At 42.8% G+C, this 21706-nt stretch overlaps 1 protein-coding gene across 6 annotated transcripts in view; it reads right to left on the bottom strand.

Annotated features, from left to right (window-relative positions):
- Positions 1-1632: 1632 nt before the first annotated feature.
- Positions 1633-21706, bottom strand: part of LOC123969168 — a 39477-nt gene continuing 19403 nt past the window's right edge. For 3 of the 6 annotated variants that reach the window (XR_006824653.1, XR_006824649.1, XM_046046295.1), the window contains one exon: positions 1633-2233. Coding sequence is in view for 1 of the 6 variants with exons in the window: in XM_046046295.1 (XP_045902251.1) it covers positions 2205-2233 (29 nt within the window). In the remaining 5 variants the exon portion in view is untranslated. The other 3 variants (XR_006824650.1, XR_006824651.1, XR_006824652.1) reach the window with 3 other exon arrangements.

Below are 21706 nucleotides of genomic sequence, written 5' to 3'. Positions count from 1 at the left end.
ATAAACCAAGAACAAATGAAACATACTTTGGGTTTAAATCGAGCTTTTCATGAAATAGCATTGCTATTTTCCGTTGAGTTAGTAACAAATTACGTTTTTCCCAGAATGAGACTTCCGGGTGTATAAAACTGATACAATAACAAGTAAATCACACTTGGAGCTATTAAACAGTCTATGCTATACAAACATTGTTAAACAAAGTGTGGCTGAAACTTTTCAGAATATCACCTGCCAGATCTGTTAGCCAGTCTGTTTTAGCATGTCAGCTTGTTGAAAATATATTTACCCAGTTTGGTTGCCCATTACAAGCTGATTAATTAAAAGCATGTTTCTAAATCCCGGAGACTATGTTGTGATCGGTCAACAGGCCTATTTAAGAGAGTTTGAGGGAAGAGGTCTTAAATTGTCAACGTGTCCTTGTCCCAGCCAATGGAGGGATTAAGCAGGGGGATCAGGGAGTGTGTCTCTGCATGAATCAAAGCCTTGTTCAAATACAGATGCACTGTTCTGATTTCAAATGAGACAAGAAAGCACCAGCTACTGTGATAGTATAATACATACATCCCTTTTTTGTAGTTTTCCAAGGACCTTGTGGAAAGCTAGCCGTCACCAAGCAGCAGCTGGTGCAAATGGAATGTCTTGTCTTGTTTGAAAATATAACTTCACAGATGATGACGAAATACAAGATTCTGCTTCATCTAAATAAAAGACTGCTTTCATTCAGACAGGTCTGATAGCAGAAAAGTACAACACAGCACTGGTCCGTATTACCTGCATACCTAATTTCCCACAGGGCGATCAATAAATTTCATCATACACATCATTCTGTGCCTGTGTTTTAACCGTCTCAACCTTGCTCCTACTCCCACAAGAGTATTACACTCTCCTCTCCTACCACTCCTGCATTTTAAAAGAGCACATTAACGACGGTCCACTATTAATCATTCAATAAAGTACACAGAAACGTTTTATCATGTAGGTATAGAACATTGGTTAGGTAATGCATGCTGATTTCTCCATAGAGCTACATTACCTACTATCTATTTAAACCCTATAATTATCTGGTTACAAAATACTTGATGTCTCTGTAGTGTACTCCTAGTTACCTACAATTCATGCTGAGAGATGCTCTTGTGTGAACATCGGACTGATTAATAAAAATAAAGATGTTGGCTAATTGGTGCAATCATGATACTATATAATTGCACTCTAGAGTGGTGCTTTGCTTTGCCCTGAAACATGATATTGCTCAGATAAAATAAAAGGATCAATCAAAAGTGACACTGCGTTCAGAGACCAATCAACTTCAAAGGTTTTCTTTTGATTCTTCTTGACAATTTGTTTGTGACAACTCACCATGATATGTATTTCAGTGCTCTGCTGCCTGATTGGTTATTGATGTCTGGTGATTAAAACGTCCGGGCTAAGTCTCATCTTCCTTTCTCGGGCTGTCACACTGGTTGACGCCTGACCGGTGGCTCCAGCCTCCATAGAAAATGGATTACGGCTGCTCGATCCATTAACCACAGCTTTTAAGGGCATTACATGTAATGGCATATATATTGGGTTCAATCTTGTTTGATAGACACACCATTCACCTGACCCATGTATATGTATATAAAATAAAATTTTAATTACACAGCTTTATTTGACACTTCTGTTTCCATAGTGAATTACTCAATTACCAGCTGAATGATGTTCCACATGCAGTATGGACTTCTTACAATGTCCACATGCATATTTCATTTACCTGGTTTTATTGATGATACACCACATAGAGCAAAATCACCATTAAACCAGGGTGTTAGTGCTCCTACCGTATTGATCCTGGGCAATGTAATCTCATTGAATGGCTTAGTTAGGCATCGTAGAAAGTATGAATCAGCAGAAAAACAAAAGGTGTTGTGGGGGAAAGTAATTGTAAACTCTGCCTGCTGCTCCGCCATGATTCTCACTTGTTTAAGAATTCTCAGAGGTGTAAAGGTTAAGAACTGTCATCAGATTAGAGATTGATTTCAATTAGTGCTGCCTGCTACTAAACAACCTTTGTCTGTCTGCCATCACTGGCTTGTATTGATCCTCCGGCTTGTTCCATTACATTTGATCGCCACTGGCCCACTTTCAGTTCTGCAACCCGATTACCAGTCTTCCTCCATCGTTCTCTGCATCCAGCCAAGCACTGACACCACATGCAGTCAGAATCCTCAGTATGGAACGTTTACCCTGTGAAAGGCTAAAATAAGGTTAGGCTATGCACACTCATATGATTCTCAAAAAAGGTCAAAAAGCAATGCTGCTTCACAGGAGAAAAATAGGCTGAGTGGTGGTTTTACTGTAGCCAAATAGCACAAGAACGAACGGTAACACAATGCAGCAGTGTACTAAGGCTGCAACTAACAATTCACTATTGATTCAAATGTTTATTAGTTTTACAATTAATTGATTCATTATTTAGTCTGAAATGCCAGAAGTTCTTTTTCCATTGCCTATTAAAGGTTTTCAGAATTTAAAATGGTGTCTTTAACAGAATACTTGCTGAGAGTTAGATAAGAGATGAGTACCATTCCCATGTTAGTATGCTACCACTGAACTAAAATCACAGGGTAAGGGGCCACACACTAAGGGTAATAATGGGGAAACACAATGGGGGCAATGATTGGGATCCTGAAAAACACAACATTTGACATTTTCAGAGGAGAAGAATAGATCCAGAGAACTTCAGAGATTAAAGAGGTGGTATTATGCTTTTTGGCTTTTTCCCCTCTCCTTTATTGAGTTATATACCTTTTTGTGCACCTAATAGGTTTGCAAAGTGAAAAAGCCTAAAGTCCAGCATAAAGGGATTTCACATCTCACACAGAAAACTCTGCTCTGAACTGCTTGAAAGCAGCTTGTTTGTAGTCCAGCCGCTTCCCTAAGCTAAATGCGCCTCATAACGCTCGCCAAGCGGCTACTCCGACACGCCCTCAAAAACACTGAGCTGCAGCACACAATTCTCCTCTCCCTTCCAAACACTAGCTACCCTCCAGGCAGTCAAGGGACAAAGTTGTTACTGTGATGTAGAGATGGAGCTCAGTTATAACTTTATGGATGACAGATACTTTTGTTACAGATTAATAAGCATAGTCCATGTTGCCAAACTGGTCGGCAACATATAGCCTACAGCTGAAACAAAGCCGTGTTTACCGGCTTCTCATTGGCCCGTCCTTCTCTGCTATTGATGGCTAGTAAACCTTAACTAGGTACTGCGCATGTGCAAATCCCAACAAAGATCGTTTAGAGACAAGATGTATCACTCCATAGCTAAATGAAGCGTTCAACACAGTATGAAAAGGAGGAGCTGTGCAGTATGAAAAGAATGTTGTTTTTTAAAATTTAACCATGTATACCTGTACAACCACTAAATAAGATTATGAACCTGAAGTGATGAAAGAATTTGGACTTTGACATAATTGGGGAAACGCAAACTTGATTTTTACAGCATCACCTAAAGATCAGATATGTGGGCGAAATGTTCAACCCATTTAAAGTTTAAATTGCACAAACACTTTTTAGAAGAGAAAAATAAGAAGAAAGTGTCACGGATGTCGGGATCCAAATAAAATAGAAAACTTAGACTCACTATGATCTGAACACCCCCATTGTCAGCAAGTCCGACTTGATCACGTGGGGATTTGAACCCTGGAACTCCGAGTAGGTGACTTATTGACTGAGCTACTGGTGATAGGTTTCCACACACGTTCTCACAAGTTGAGGTAGATGGGATATTTGTCAGTTTTAACTTAAAACGCTTACAACAGTCAAAATGTTCAAAAATCGTTCTGCTGGTTTTGGGTGTGTTGTCAATTATTTTGATGGCATACTGTACAAGTTACGGCAAGATACTGAATATAACTGCACCAAGATTAAAGAAATAATTATGGCTGAGCAGCAGCAGCCGCCTTGCTAAATGGGTCCACAGGATAACAATATGAATCACAGCTCTCACTCAAAATCACAGCTCTCAAAACATCACCATTCCTTCTGGGTTCAATGAAACACAAAAGAGGCAATTAATACCTGAAAAATGCCCGTTAACTGTGACTCTGGGAGCCTAAGGGGTTCTTAAAAGTCTCAAATTGGTTTATTGATTGTTTTAGAATGATACATGCAAGTATTTTTCCTTGAAAAGGCTTTGTGAGACCCCGATCAGTAGTTTGCCAAAAGCAAGGCATTTTTTGTTGATGCCTATAATAAAAAAGTACTTGGCTTTTTCAAAATTGTTGCTAGGCAACCACTGAATCGCCTTTCCTTAGACTTCCTTAAACGGTAATTTTCCTGTGAAATAAAAGTAACAAATCTGTACCTTTTATTATGAGTATATACATGGACTAGCTCTGATTGAGGCAGTTCCCAAATAGTAGCTGGGCAAAGAAAAAAAAAATAAAATAAAAATATAGGGAGATTTGTGTGGGTATGTGAGACCCACATTAAGAGGAGAAATCACAGAGACCATCACTGGCTGGTCCAGGAGCTTCATCTGGATGGTTGGTTCAAGGCTGAGTTGGGGACAGTTTGACGAAGTTGAAAAAAAACACAAGGTGCTCCAAGCATTGAAACGTGAACTGCCCAATGCACATTAGCAGTGAACAAAACACTTAATACCTATAGAAAACAACTTGAATAAGACCTTTCGCTACAAAACTGTGTCTGTTCGGGACCTTATGTGCAGTGTTGCATTTTGGAATCTTTGTGAGCTTTTACCTTTCTCCAACTGTAGGGCTATGGCCGTCATATTATCAGTCATGAAAGCAGATCATGAATCATTCAGTCCATCTTGACTGAATTTAAGAAATGTCTAGTAGGGTTATATTGAGTGCCACTCAAGGATATTTCCAAGGTTTTAATCTCACTGGCACGGACCCTGCCCGCCAAGGAGGGGAAATTGGGTGGAAAGAGCGATAATGTGTTACGGTGGGTGGGGTGGAGGCAGGTTGGAGGACCCAAACGCAGGACGCAAGGCAGGAGGAGGAACAGTTGAATGGGGTTTAATACAAACTAAAGGCGAGCACACTTACAAGCAGAGTGGCTGATCAACAGAGTCCAAAAACAGGTTATCCAAACAGCAATCCAAACAGGTGAAAATCCAAAATCCGACATGAGCAGGGAAACACGACGAGGAAGACAGGCAACAAGACTTAACACTGGGGAACCCACGCACAGAAGGTAACACGAACAATGACCGGACAAGGGCTGAACAGAAAGACCACACATATAGACCAGGGATAACGAGCAGGGCGGGAGCAACACAGGTGACAGACATGAGGCTAACGAGGCAGGCAGAGAGAGAGCAGAGAGGAGAACAGAGAGACAGTCAGGCAGAGGGATACTGGAGGGAATAGACATGACACAGGTTACTGAACACATAACAGATCAGAGGAATAAATATAAATGAATCAAGACACAAGCAGACACATCCCCACTGAACTAACACCAACAAGGAAAACAGACTGAAGCGAAGTAAAACACTGAACTGGAAACTAAGGCATCAAGAAGACAGACATGAGTGACAGACAGAGACGGACATGAGTGAACCCCAAAACACAACAGACTATATAACTGATACTGGACACAGGACAGAACCCAAAACACTAAGACATAAACCGAGACACAGAACGAGGAGCTAAGACACAGAATACAGAGCAGACTAAACTAAAATAATGCAGACGAGGAACAAGAAGTAAATACTAACATAACCGAGGTACAGGACTGGGAACAAAGACAAAAGAACTAAAACACAGGACCAAGAGCTAAGATAAAAGACGAGACATAAAGTACGAAGGGCAAGGAACGAGAGAAACAGGTAAATAGACATATGAAACAATGGCAAAAACTCAAACTCACAGGTAAAAAACTACAACTCATAACAAAATGTTAAGAGTTCCAGGCGCCACTCCTCTCCTGTGAAGAGATTCTAAACAACCTAGAAACATGCTTATTCTTATTGTGGTTTGCATAGAGGGAAATACACAACCTTTGAAGGACAGAGTAAATGTTGCAAAGATACTTTTGCTCCAACCATATCAAAATGTTTCATGAAATCAGAAAAACCAATTTGTTGATGAAAGAATTTAGGCTCAGTTCACAAAAATATCCATGCCATGTTGAGAGTTTATGTGTCCAGGTTTTGACATCTGGTTCTTCAATCATTATGCGATTTAAACTAAACACCATTGGGTCCTTCCAGACACAATATCCCAGCTATTGTGGATAATCCATAGACCTGCAACATCAACAAACAAAACTAAAGAGATGTGTAATGAGAAAGCTGTTGCTCATAGTGACCAAACCAGACTCTGCTGTGATCCTCAGCTGTATGGAGCTTTTGCTGCTAAATGCTAGAGAACCCTCAGGAGTTAGTGGAAGCTACAACAGCGCTAAAGGTAGAGTAAATAATAGACTAACACTGATCAGGTCACAACAAAAAACAACTTCTAATAAATGCTAATGTTGCTGGATGTGTAAATAGGCTACACAGTTTGCGAACACATGAACTTTCAATAGTGAAAATATGTTTACAGTTAATACGTTTCCCCCAAGTGGCTACAAATGCTATTAAGAGGTTTTAAGATAGATACTGTATTTATATCTTCATCAGTGTTATTGCCTTGTCAGGGATTTATGTTCGGTGTACTAGTAAATCAAAATTAAGATTTGATTCCTGAAAAACATGTACAAAGCACACAGTAGTTCAGTACTAGTTTGCACCTGAGTCTAGTGAACAGGCCAAACAAGTTCCACCGATCTTTAGCCCTGGTTCACCTGTCAGGTGAAAAAAATCTAAAAAGCACTTGCTAACTTGTCATACCAAGATGTTTTAAAGACATGTTTTACATTAGTATGGTGGACTGTATGTACTTACAAGCAGGTATGGAATCATTCAGCTCGGATCAGGCAGGGAAAAATATCCGCTACAAACAAATGTAATGAACATTTACATACAAGGCTGATGAAAACCATCTAGCAGTGTCCCCTGCAGAATAAAAAAATGGGACCTCTGCATGTTTTACATACTTACTAGGTAGTTCTCGAAAACAAAGCCTCTGAGCTACATGGTTTTGACAATTTAGAGGAAGAGAAATTTTTTTTTGCAAACTTTACTCTGCAAAACAGAAGTATTACTGTCATGAACAAGTGTCTGAGCCCTTGTCCGTCTCCAAGCAGATGAAGATCAATGGCGAATCACTAATTGGCTTGTATCTCTTGATGTCCTTCTCTGACACTTAGCTGCAGCACATACTCTCTGCTTCGTTTATCAGCACTGCAATGATAGATGGATCTGTGTCACTTGTTTTGATGCGCTGTCACTGGACACATGAAAAAATGCCATTAAATAATGAAATAAACGAAAGCTGTATATAAAAATAGCCACCCTGCCACAGTTCTTTGCTCAGTGCTCTTTGGAAGTAATTATTCATTAAAAGAAGGCTGTGTGAACCAGCGTAGTAATCAATTACAATATTTTTTTCCTCAGCTTTTGTTCAAGAACAGAAATACTACTAATGAGCAGCATGGATTCCATCTGACTCCAGTCTAGTCCAGGGCTTAGCTTGCACTCTTCCTCTCAGTTTCTCTATTCTTGCCTCTCTCCTGCACTTGCATTCTCAAAGCTGCCACGACTCAAAGCCATTTAGCAGCTCGTTCCAATGCAGAGAAACCCCATTAATTAAAAGTGGGAGGGCTAATCAGGGTTTTTGACTTTGGAAGTGAACACAGAAGTAAGTCATACCATACCAGCCCCCCTCCAACTTTTGCAAATTATAAAAAGCTAAGGGGGTCCCCTATCTACATTCTCATTAATAAAAACCAATCATCAATACGAGGCTTTAATTAACCCTGCTTTGTTGTGAAACAGACACGCTCATTATTCGGAAGAATCCTCCCTGTTGGCGATGCAGCCAAAACCGTCAAAGCGTCTGCAGCTTTAGAGGACATCCTCAGTATGACTGTCCATTCAGTTCCGCCAAATCGATATCCTCGATATCCTCATGCAACACAAAAAGATGAATGTTTTCATCTATATTAAAGCGTTCTGAAAAGATCCCTTTGGGGGGGAAATAGTTCACCTCTTCAACTCTGCTGGGGGAAAGTGGTTAGTATTCTCTGTGATAGATTATAGGCTCTATCATCTTCCCCTTGAAAGGCAGGCACACAGCTTGGTAAGGATGCCACAGTATTAGATAAAGGCTTCTTGCTGTCTGGAGCGGTAGCTCTAATTTCAATATGCTTTTACACTTAAAAAGTAAGACCAAGGGTAGTATGTGAGATGGCTAATGAGCAGATTTGTCACACTATTATTGTTGCTTACTGAATATAGAACATCTAGGCCTATTATTTTGCATCAGGATCAACAGGGCAGGCTTGTTATTCTATTAGCTGTTCATTATAAACTCCCTATGACATCATCGTCTTATTAAATTTCTTACCTGACATAACATATGCTGAACATTGTTACCCACACAACGGCGCAGGACCGTGAATAATGTCTCATGCCTGACTTACAGGCTCATATTAAAACAATGGGTCCAAACTGGTTCTACACATTTAATAACAAATGTTAATGGTATAAAACACATTCATGACAACAGGCAGAAACACTTTTGGTTTGCTTGTTTGGTGTTAACTCAACATGCATCAGCTCTGCTATCACTGTAGAACAGGACTGTAACCATCTGAACCTTCTACAAACACCTCATCGTACAAACCAAATTTTGTACAAATCCATGCCATGAATTACGCGGTATAAACTTTTTGCATATGTAGTGCCCACGAGTGTAAGAATATCCTAGGACTGCTCAGCAAAGCTCCGACCGAGCATCTGAACAAACATGTCAAGTTTGGTCACAATAGCTTATGCCAATTTTGATTTACGGGTATTTATATAAAATTGTGTGTAAAGACACAAAAGTAAAAATTAATGAAAAAAATACAAATTGATGTGTCAAAATTCTTTTGATAACTTTTGATCAGCGACGTCTGTGGATGATCCTGTCAAAGTTTTAGGTCAATTGGTGAAACCATCTGGGAGGAGTTCACAAAAACAGGTATTAGAGAAAAGTGATTAAAAAGTCGCAATTTGACATGAGCAGAAGACCACTGGACCAAAGATGCAGATGGATTCAGAGATTAAAATGATGAAAGAAGTTTGACTCTAAACAAAGCCGTTTTCGGGATAAATGCAAAAACGTAAAGTTGATTGTTATAGCGCCACCATGATATGAGTTCCCTTTTTTTTTTTTTTGCCTAAGTTGTGGATGGAATTTGCAGCCTATGTGCCAATTTTGTTGAGTTTTCGTGCAGCAGTTTTTGCTGCCGAAAGACTTTTAGTGGAAAAAAGAACCAAGAAGAATAATGAGAACTGAACCAATAGTCAAGACAAAACATTGAACATTGAGTACATAATAACAGAAAAAAAATCATGTGTACACTGCAAAAGTAAAAAAGTGTTTACAAAAGTAAAAACAATCACGATAAACATATTTTCACCTGCATGAGTAAACAGTTCTATGCTCCACACAATTCTCTCATTTACAATTTTAATGGTTGACAACCTCATATTACACCCTCAACTTCATTTAACTCTTTTTTCACGGTAGACCTTTAGACTAGTCATAGCAGGAGAGGCACGGGTGACACAAATTTTGCAAACAATGGCTTGCTTATATGAAGTGTCCCAGTAAGCCATCACAGTGACCACACACTATATCAGGACTTTGGAACTAGCTCACCCAAATGGAATGCAGTTTTTTTTTGATGTTATCAATTGTACCTGTGCTTTCCCTGCTAAGACAAGCCAAAATGTCTAACGTCCCCCAACCCTTTAAAGAACTCCACATCGTGACTGTCTGGAAACGTTCTGGGAATCTTACATTTCTAGCTGGGTAAATGAGTTACATTATTATGCTAAATTCTTATTTAGGCTTTTCATATTGCAGTCGTATACTGGCAATAAGAAAATCAACAATAATATTAATAAAATCGACAATATAAATAATATGACCTATTTATTAGGTTATATTTAGCCTACATCTAACTTTTTACAGCAATAGCAACATTTTAGAAGAAAAAATTAAGAACTATTAGTGATTACAAAACAAAGTAAAATAGGTTTATCTGCAAATATCTTCTGTTCAACACTTTAACACTATTATGAGTATCCTGGCCAACAATATCAGTCTGGAGAATAGCTCAGTGCAATAAGTGGGTGAGCTTGTAGACATTATCTATTGAGATAGACATGTGTTTGAATCCCATCTCTATTTCTATTTGCTTTCAGAGATTAATTCATTAAAGTACTTTTATGAGTTGTATGCTGTCTGGAGACTAGAGAACACCCATCTTCATAGGCACAGAAATGTACAACCATACACATGAAGGAAGTTTTAAAAGCCTTGTCTTTTTCGTTCTTTGTTTTGTCCTTTTACCTTTATGTGAAAGGTCATAAATTCAGTGATTGTTAATCGATAGTGTAATCTTCAGTGAGCAAACACCTGCTGTTGGTAGATGCTCTATGCAGCTTAAACCCTTGTGCTTCTGTCCACATGTCCTATAGGCTATTCTGAAAATGTTGAGAAAGCCGCAATTCACAGCTAATGAGCCAAATGTGCTCGTTGATGAGCTCGACCAACACAAAATGATTCTGTATTCAGTCAAAAAAATAGCATCACAAATGTCCAAAAAACCCTCCTTGCAAGAAATAACTGATAGGGTTAATTCTGTGGGCCATGCCTGGAGGGGGAGTATGGCAGAGGTAAAGGCGAAATGGCGTGACTACGCCAGCATCACAAAGTGCAAAGCAGCAGCGCTGAGAAGGGAGCAAGAGAGGACTGGTGGTGGGAGCACCAGTCTGCCTCCTCTCAATCCTGGTGAGGCTTTCTATTCTGGGCCCAGAAACACTGGAGGTGGTCCAAGGGAGTCCTGTGACTTGCACACCTCCAGGCTGTTCTACCCTATCCCACTTCCTCTTGGCCCAACAACACCTGCCCCCCTGCACTTGGAGATCCGGGGGCCCCACTGCCTCAGCCATCCCTCCACATCCCCCTCTAGCATGGCCATCAGTCCACCAGGGCTTCCTCTGGGTCACCAGAACCCCCTCAGTCTGGGAGAGCAACAATCCAGAGGGGCATCAGGGAGGAACTGGCAACCCTGAGGGAGTAGACTGAATGGCACCACCAGGAGACAATGGCCTACAGGAGGGGGGAAACTGGCTCTACTGGCACAACAGCTCTGCAGGCCTAGTGTCACAATGTACCTCCCCCACTTAAAGTTATTGCTATTCATTCATTTATTCTATAATGTGCTGGTCACCTAAAGAGTAATTTTGTTTTCCTTTGACACTGAGTGATCCCTGGATCCCCATCCCTTCACCCCATTTCTTTTATCGTCTTTTGGTTGGCCTGGAAATCCAACCCCTTGTCCTTAAAAAACTGTGGAACAATTTGATAGTTTTTAAGCAGTTTTTCCAAGTGAACTAGTACTGGTATTCTCTTCTCTTCAAATAAAGTTAGATGGTATACTGTAATGTGAAGGACAGATAAACACATCTATCGTAACACAGACATGTCAACAACTGAATGTCTTACCAAAAACATGCGTTACGTCCCGAGGTGTCTAGGGATATAGGGACATAAACATAAACCAGATGTTGGTTTGAAAGGATATTTATTTGAAATAACGCAAGTGGCGCACAAACAGAGGATGGGCCAATGGGTGCTGTGGAAATCAAACAATTAACAAAAGGAGATCCTTAGGAGGATTACTGCTTACAGAGGTACTAACAAAAACAAGAATAAACCAAAAGCTCGCTAACCTACAGCATTTGAAAAACACAACGCACAGCACCCCTGAACCTGGTGAAAACTAACATAAAACTACGGTGTGTGCAAGAAAGGAGTCAGTGATATCTAAGCTTAAACCTGGCCCACTCTCTTACCTTCACACAGTGAAACACACAAAGTCTGGCACGGGTTACAAAACACTACTACAAGCTCTGTGACATGGGTTTCCAAGGCAAGCAACTCGGGTCAGATTGCTGCCTCGAATGGCGGACCCGGCAGGCTTTTAAGCAGGTGGTGGTCGTCACTGTCGCCCTTTGATTGGCCCGTAGAGCATGCCGCACCAATCGAGGGCATGGTCACTGGAAACCCAGGAAGTAGGCGGGACCTTCTCTCCTTGTGCAGCCAATCCTCTGCGTGGGCTTGCACAGCCTGCTCAATATACCAGATAGCCTACTTAAAAGCACAGGCAAATACAGGTGGGGGCGGTGGCAGCTGTAACACCCCCTCCCATAATCACAAACTCCATGTTTGGGTGACACAACTCAACACGCCAACACTCACTGTAACCTGGACAAGGCATCAGCCACCACATTCTCTGAATCTCTCTTGTGACGGACATCTAAGGTGTAGTCCTGAATGATCAGGGCCCAACGCATTAGGCGCTGATTGCGGTTATACATGCGTGAGAGAAAAACCAGGTGGTTATGATCAGTGTAAATCACAATCGGCAGGGAGCTGGACCCAACATAGACCTCGAAGTGTTGTAAGGCCAACAACAAGGCAAGTGTCTCTTTTTCAATGGTGGAATAGTTAATTTGATGTTTGTTAAACTTTTTGGAAAAGTAACACTGGGTGATCGATCCCCTCTACATCTTCCTGTAAGAGAACAGCGCCTGCCCCTACCTCACTGGCATCCACCTCAAGCTTGAACGGCCTGGCGAAATCCAGAGCCGAAAGCACAGGTGCATGACACAGGAGCGCCTTGAGGCTATCAAACGCGGCTTGACAGTCTGAAGACCACACAAAGTCAACCTTGGGGCTCAGTAAACGAGTTACTGGCTGAGTTACAGTGGAGAAGTTACAGCAGAAAGCTCTGCAATACATAAATTACACAGATCTTTGCTTCAACAGGTCGCACCTGTCCCTGCCTGACCTGTCTACCCAAATAGGTGACGGTCGCCTTTCCAAATTCACATTTGGCTAAATTCAATGTCAGATTAGCCTGCGTGAGTCTACTGAAGACCTGTTCCAAGACGCGTAGGTTCTCCTTCCACGTGTCTGTATACACAATCAAGTCATCCAAATATGCGTTACAGTTACCCACTCCAGATAACATAGTATTCACTAGTCTTTGGAAGGTAGCGGGAGCATTACACATACCAAACGCCATGACAGAATATTGTGCGGCGTAACAAACGCTGAAATAACTGCAGCACGGTCAGTTAAAGGTACTTGCCAGTAACCTTTTAACAGGTCCAGTTTGCTCACAAACTTGGCATTCCCCCGATTGTCAACGCAGTCTTCCATTTTCGGCAAGGGGTACGAATCACGCACAGTTACGCAGTTCACCTTACGAAAATCAGTAATGAAGCGAGGTGAGCCGTCAGATTTAGCCTCAACAAGGCAGGGTGAACTCCATGAACAAAACTGGGTTCAGCAAAAACTCATTCTGAAGAAGATATTCCACTTCTCCTTTCATCAGTTCCCGTTTTGTCTGGTTTGCCCGGTACGGATGTTGCTTTATGGGGCGCGGGTCAGTCAGTTCAATATCATGCTGTATTACAGTCGTTTTGGTCGATACATCGCTGAACAAACAGGTGAAGTTGTCGACAAGGTTGATTACATCCTGTCGATGTTCAGCAGGTAAATGTAATAACTGGGACGGCAACTCTGCTATCGCCTCTGAATTAGGGAGTCGAGTGCCTAACTGGACTGGGTGACGCGGCCGCAGGTCATCACAGTCGGGGAGAGCGCAGGATCAGTTACGATCAGTGCCGCGCTCTGGGGAGGCGAGGTAACGAGTGAAGGACCAGGTCCACCTACAGAGCGGTTACTATCCTCTCTAGGTTGATATATTTTGAGCATGTTGATATGACAAACGCGCGTTTTTCCTCCTTCGCTCGGGAGTACCGAGAATATAGTCCGTGTCACTGAGGCGTTCACGGACCTCATATGGACCCGTAAATTTAGCAGATAGCACAGACGTCGGCAGCAACGCCAATACCCAATCGCCAGGATGAAAACAGCGAGCCACAGCAGAACGGTCATAGTGGCGCTTCATCACTCTGTGAACTAGTTAAGGACCGTTTAGCGTGTGCGTTTGCGATGTGTAGCTGCTCACGGAAGTGGCTGATATAATCCAATACATTACTGACCGGCGACGATTTGAGCGACAAACTGGTCATGCAACGTTTTAAGCGGGCCACGGGGGTATGCCCAAACATGAGCTGAGCAGGGCTGAAGCCCAAAGACTCCTGAACGGCTTCACGTGCTGCAAACAAAACAAATGGAACCCCTTCATCCCAATCCGTTCGGTTTTCTAAACAATATTTACGCAGCATGGACTTGAGAGTCTGATGCCAACGCTCCAGAGCCCCTTGGGACTCAGGATGATATGCCGAGGACACTGCATGCTTAACATTTAATGTGCCGAGCACCTGTTTAAAGAGGTTGGACTGAAAGTTAGAACCCTGGTCTGACTGTATTACGCGTGGAAGACCAAAGGTAGAGAAAAACTTGGTGAGGGACTTAACTACAGCTTTGGCTGTAATATTATGAAGGGGAATTGCTTCGGGAAAACGAGTTGCCGCGCACATAATGGTGAGTATATATTGGTTTCCGGTCTTGGTGCGGGGTAACGGACCCACACAGTCTATTATCACTCGGTCGAATGGCTCTTCCATTACAGGAATAGGATGTAGTGGGGCAGGAGGGACTGTTTGGTTTGGCTTTCCTGCTATCTGGCACACATGGCAACTATGGCAGAACTTTGCTACATCTGACTTTAACCCTGGCCAAAAGAAGTGCTTAAGAATGAGCTGATGAGTTTTCGTTACCCCCAAGTGTCCTGACCATTTGCTTTCGTTTGCAACTGATAACACATGATGTCTATACAGAGAAGGCACAACTATATGGTAAACAACATTCCAATCAGCATCAGTCTCTGGGAGAGGGGACCATCTGCGAACTAAGACGTCCTGGTCTAGCAGGAAAACCACTTTTTCCACACTTGCGTTATCGTTGACACTTACCACACTTCTGAAACAACGCTGCAGTGTTGGATCTCCTCTCTGTGCGTTTGCCAGGCGCCCTCGTGTAACTGGAAGCGAATCTGAGCCGGGAGGGTCCTGTGATTCAACCGCCTCAGGCAGGGGTTGCACGTCGGCCTGCTCCTTGGGTCCCACCACCTCAGTTTCACCTGAAAACATTGGCATGAGTACACTGTCGTTTAAGTTAACATCTGAACTGTCGCACTCATCCTGGAGCAACCGTGTGCGTACACGAGTGAGCACACAAGCAGGAAACACTGAAGAAGACAGATTTTCTGTGGGGAACTTGCCGCACCGAGGAGAATCCAGCACCTCTAACGTGGGCGTCACCTTCCCTCCCGCAATATCATTCCCCAGTAGAAGTACAATACTCTGAATGGGTAGAGCGTCACAAACAGGAACAGGAAAGAACCCTGTAACTAAGTCAGATTGAATGTGGATACGGTGCACCGGACGTGGAACGTAACCCATCTCAATGCCGCGGAGCACTGAACCGAACCCACAAGCTGAACGTTCCGAAAAGGGCAATGCCGATGTCAAAATTACTGACTGGGAACACGCAGTATCCCTCAGTACCCGGACGGAGCGCTGATCCACAGGCAGGCCAGTGAGTGAAATGCGTGCATCAAAAACAAACGGCTTAAAGCAGGCATCCAACTCATCGCATCTGTTACCCTCAATTCTTGTACTGCGCTGAGTTTTAATTAGACCGACGCCTTGGGGCGGCTGTGGGTCAGGAGGTAGAGTGGGTTGGCCGTTAATCGGAAGGTCGGCGGTTCAATCCCTGGCTCCCCCTGGTTGCGTGTCGAAGTGTCCTTGGGCAAGATACTGAACCCCGATTTGCCCCTGGCGGCTGTTCCGCCAGTGTATGAATGTGTGTGAATGTTAGTTTCCGTTTGAGCACTTAGGCTCAGTGTATGAATGTGTATGACTGGTGAATGCAGATGTACTGTAAAAGCGCTTTGAGTGGTCGAAAAGACTAGAAAGGCGCTATACAAGTACGGAGCATTTACATCTTTAGTCTGGGAAGGGCGTGAAGACTGTTCTTTGCGTTTCAAGGCCGGGCAGGTAGCAATAACATGACCGGTCAGATGACAGTAATAACATTTCCTTTCCTCCTTCTCCCCACCCTGTGTTTTGTGGACAGAGGGAGGTGAAACTGGTGCTCTACGTGGTCTGTCAGGGGAGTGAGCGTAAACAGTTTTGTGAATTAGTACATATTCATCGGCCGTTGTTTGGGGGCTCGTCCGGGACTAAATCCACTTCTGAGAAGTTTTGAGGTGAGAAATCAGCTGTGTAGATTTCGAATATTGACAGATGGCGGAACAAAAATGTGCTTTAACATTTTCGGAGTTGAGGAGCTCCGCAAGTGGCAGCGGGGGAAGCCTGCGCCAACCCGCGGGAGGAGCGTATGAGGCCGGCCAGCCGCCCGCTCACAGAGCCCTCTGCTCCCGCCGTCACACAGAGCGCTGCAGCAACAACGGCAGAGGAAAACACAGCTGGAAGGATTTCATACCGCTTATCTGTCTTTACATTCTGAGTAATATTGAAATGTTTTAACCGTAGACTGTATATTTTAAGAGCTGTGTGGATCGCTGGTGTGTGTCGCATTGAACATTACGTCGCGGCAGTTGTGTGTGCCGTCGCTATGACGACAAGCTATGTGCTATCTCTGGGTACTATCTGCAATGGAAAACGGAGCAGGGCCGAGTAGAGTCGAGTCTATCGATTTGCGCTATGGTAGCATTTTTGGCAAGGCAGCATAGATCGTCAGAACACCGGCAACAGTTCAACGTTTAGTCCTAATGATAAGATGTGGGACAATGATGTTGTGTGGTTGTGGACTTGAGTAAGTTATACGATCTGCTAGGTTACGGTCGCAGTCTGAAGCTGCTTTGATTTGGATCACACTACCTACTACACACTACGACCCGCCCTTCTGCTTAGCTAGTAGTCCTTACCTGGGAACTGCGCATGTGCGAGGCCCAACAAAGATTTTTTACAAGTAAGATGCATCACTCTGTAGCTGAAGAGCGAAGCGTACAACACAGGGTGAAAAGAGGAGCTGCAGCAATGTGCAGTATGAGAAAAATATTGTTATGTTGTGGGGACAGAGTGGACCCAAACGCAACACTTGGGATGAACAGTTTTTATTGAAGGGGGAAAAAGGGGTTGAGGGAGTGGAGGTGAGGGAGAGGCGGACGCCGGGGAAACACGGGCACGGGGAGCTGAGGAGACTGAGACAAGGGAGCCGAGGGCACTGGGGACCGAGGAAGTAAGGAAGAACGGGGAGGAGCTGGGAGGACTGGGGTAGACGTACTGTCAGAGATGAGGCTGATTGCTGGCAGGTGTGGCAGGCAGAGGAGGTGGCTGACAAGGTGCAGGTGCGGGTCATGGGTTTTGGTGAGAGACCGGACGCTGGCGGTTGGTTGGATGGATAACCAGAAGTTCCGTTGTTGCTGAGTTGATTTGTTTGTTTGGCGCTGAGTTTGAAATTGAGTATACGAGTTGAAGTAGTGAATATTTCGATTTTCTAACCGTAGAATTGGGTTTTGTGGGGAACACTGTGCAGGACTATAGACCAACGGCCTGTATAGGTCCGGAACAGTAGTCCTGCGGGGTTCCTTACAAACTCGGACAGAATGGCAGGGAGGGAGACAGATGATAGTAACAGTATGGAGTTTAGTGAGGAAGAGGGAAATTACATAGATGAGGGGGGAGGAAAAGGGTGGAAAGAGGTGGTAAGACGGAGAGAGAACAGGAACGCAGGTAGGTTTAAGAGAAAGAAAAATACAATTAGTCTAAGCGAAGTAGAAAGTGAGGGAGTAGAAAGTGAGAGGAAGAATCCAAAGGCAGGAGTGCTTAATGTAGTGATAAGATTTGAGGGGGAGGGGGGAGTAAAGAAAATCGATCCATTGAAGCTATCAAAAATCATTCGAGGGCAAGTGGGGGAAGTAAATCATGCAAAAGTATTAGGAGATGGAAACTTGCTAATAGGGTGTAGTAGTGAAGAACAGGTGGTGAAAGCAAATAAGATGACTATCATTGGAAAAATCAAAGTTTCTAAGGTTGTAAGAGTTGGAGAACAAAGAATCAATGGTAGCAAAGGGGTGATTATCTGGAGTTTCTCTAAATGTCAGTATGAGGGAGCTAATGGAGAACCTGAAAGTGAGGGAGGGATCAGTTAAGAGTGTGAAAAGAATGACAAGAGGAATAGAGAAAATTGAGACTGAAACTGTGTTGGTAGAGTTTGGAGAAAAGGTGATTCCAAAGGAGGTTTACTGCGGCTTTGTGAGATATAATGTAAGGGAATACATACGAAAACCTATGATATTTGTTTCAACTGCCAGGAGTTTGGACATGTAGCCAAAGTATGCAGAGGAAAGAGGAAATGTGCTAGATGTGGGGGGGATCATGAATATGGAAAGTGTGGAGAGGGAGCGAGTCCCAAATGTAGTAACTGTGGAGGTAATCACAGCGTTGCATATTAGGGATGTGAGGTATTTAAGCAAGAGGTGGAGGTGCAACAAATTCGAGTAAAGGAAAAAGTATCATATGCTGAGGCAGTTAAGATGGCAGGAGAGATTAAGAAGCATAAGGAGGGAGGATGTAGCAAAGAGCAAGTGGTGGGGAGAAAACAGCAAGACGAGAAGAAGGCATGGGTAGAGAAGAAGAATTTGGTGACATTCAATGCAGGAGTGCTAAATGCAACATATGAGATCAAATCTAAAACTGATCGGATCCAGGTCATAGTAAAAGCTGCAGTACACCATTTGGATATGATAGGATTAAGGTGGGAAGAAGTAAGAGATGAACTTAGTATACAGTCATGTCAAGAAACAGCATGTGTGGGTTGATAGTTCTAATACTAACAATTTTAATTCTTCAGTGGAACGTGAGAAGCTTGATAGCTAATGGGCAAGAGTTCAAACAGTTTATAGGTAGTAGGGGGGAAAAACCAGACATTGTATGTATCCAAGAATCCTGGTTGAAACCAAAGTTGGATTTTGTTCTACATGGGTATGTAACTGTGAGGCGAGATAGGATAGAGGGGGCAGGCGGGGGTTGTGTCACCTTTATAAAGCAGGGCATTCCTTACAGGATTTTAGGGATAGGAAGAGAACAAGAGTACGTGGTAGTGAAAATGTGGGCAAGGAAAGAAGTAACGATTGTGAATTATTATAACCCATGCAAAAAACTAGAATTAATGAAGTTGGAAGAGATAGAAGGGCAGAATAGTAGTAATATTGTTTGGTGTGGAGATTTTAATGGACATAACACATTATGGGGTAGTGATAGAACAGACACAAATGGTCAGGTGATAGAAGAGTTACTTGATGAAAAGAATTTAGTATGCTTAAATAATGGCAGTAACACTAGGAATACAGGAAAAGAATCTGTGCTAGATCTCACTTTGGTATCAAATTCCATGGCATCAGTATGTGATTGGGCAGTGTACCATAAAGGAACTATAGGGAGTGATCATTATCCAGTTAGGTGCAAGATAAATTTGGCAACACCACTGTGCATAGAGAACACAGGGGGGAAATGGATCTTTGAGAAGGCTAATTGGGAGAAATTTCTTGATGTAAGTGAAAGTGAATTTAAGTAAGTGAATTTAAGTCAGATTCATGAAGGGATGAACATAGAAACACTGGACAGTAAATTAAAGCAAGGTATAATATTGACGGCAATAGAATCAATTCCTAAAAGCAAAGGCAGAACAAGGCAGAAAGTAGTACCATGGTGGAATGATGAGTGCAAGGAAGCAGTGAGAAATAGAAATAAGGCATTTAAATTAGTTAAAAGAACTCATAACTTTCAACATTTGATTCAATACAAGCAAGCACAGGCAGTAGTAAGAAGGACAATAAGACAGGCAAAAAGATCACAATGGAGGAAGTATTGTGATTCTATCGGAAACACAACTCAGGTTGGGGAGGTGTGGGGGATGATAAAAAAGATGGGGGGGGGGGGGGGGGGGGGGGGGGGCAGGAGGGAATGGAGTTACACGGTTCTGGTTGAGGGAAATGAGACAGCAGTAACAAAGAGGGAGAAGGCGGAGCTAATGGCAAAAACCTTTGTTACGGTACATAGCTCAAATAATATGCATGAAGAAGGTAGAAGAGGTAGAGAGAAAACAAAATCTGAAAATATGGAGGCTTTAGGTAGGAAAAGTAGTGTGGAGGATGGACAAAATGTCCCCTTTACAATAGGAGAGTTAAAAAGGGCACTAGACAAAGCAGGACAGACGGCGCCAGGGAAAGATGAAATGTTATTGTATGATAAAGCATCTAAGTGAAGAAAATCTGGAAAAATTATTGATGTTGTATAACAGAGTGTGGGTAGATGGAATAATACCAGGGAGTTGGAAGGAGGCTATAATAATTCCAATAAGGAAACCTGGAAAAGATGCCAGCAGACCTGGAAGCTATAGACCAATTGCCTTGACGTCTCATATCTGTAAGTTAATGGAACGTATGGTGAATGAGAGGTTAACATACTTCTTGGAGGAAAGAGAAATGGTGGCATCATACCAAAGCGGTTTCAGGAAGGGAAGGAGTACCATAGATCCAGTGCTGGGACTAGAAGATGAAATAAGGAAAGCCCAAGTAAATAAAAAGACAATGGTTGCAGTATTTTTTGACGTGGAAAAGGCATATGATATGTTATGGAAGGAAGGATTGCTAATTAAACTAAACCTAATGGGTGTTGGAGGGAAAATGTTTAATTGGATTATGGACTTTTTAAATGAAAGAACTATTCAGGTGAAGATAGGAGCAGAACTATCTAGCCAATATATAGTAGAAAATGGGACACCTCAGGGGAGTGTAATAAGTCCAACTTTATTTTCCATTATGATAGATGATGTATTTGTAAACATTCCAACTGATATGGGGAGATCATTGTTTGCAGATGATGGAGCATTGTGGAAAAAAGGGAGAAATGTGGATTATGTAGCTAAGAAAATGTAAGATGGAATTAATCAAGTCGAAAAATGGGGATTTAAGTTTTCAGTGGAAAAAACAAAACTTATGTTCTTCACAAGAAAGAAAGTCAGGGAATGGTATTTGAAATTGTATGGAAATAATTTAGAGAGAGTTATCCAACGAAGGTTAAAGTCAAGGGCAACTGGACTTGGTTGAAGATACTGGAAGACGTTTCGTCTCTCATCCAAAGGACTTCTTCAGTTCTGACTGACTGGCAGGGAAACTCAGCTATTTAACCTCAGTGGGGTCGTTGGCCCGGGTCATCGATACCGCTGGTTCGTTAGTGTTCCTTGTTGCTGTGACGACAGTCGTTACAGTCGTTAAGACTACCTGTGGCCGAGACTGAACGACCATCGTTGGTATCTTCACCTGAGGCCAATAGGTTACGTTTGTTGAGTTTCCTGGGAAGTGATGAAAGGACAGCATTGTAAGTGGGGGATAAGTGGTGGCGTAGACCCCCTCCCCTGTTCAATGACGGCTTCTCAACCCTGGTGTAGATGCTTCCTTGACACCTCTTTCAAACCATCCATCTTCTCTGTCTAAAACGTGCACCTGGTGGTCCTCAAACGAGTGTCCTCTGTCCTTCAGATGTAAGTAGACTGCAGAGTCTTGACCTGAGGAGTTGGCCCTT

Source organism: Micropterus dolomieu, linkage group LG04 (genome assembly GCF_021292245.1).
Source record: "Micropterus dolomieu isolate WLL.071019.BEF.003 ecotype Adirondacks linkage group LG04, ASM2129224v1, whole genome shotgun sequence".
Lineage (NCBI taxonomy): Eukaryota > Metazoa > Chordata > Actinopteri > Centrarchiformes > Centrarchidae > Micropterus > Micropterus dolomieu.
This window is presented reverse-complemented; position numbering and strand designations above follow the sequence as displayed.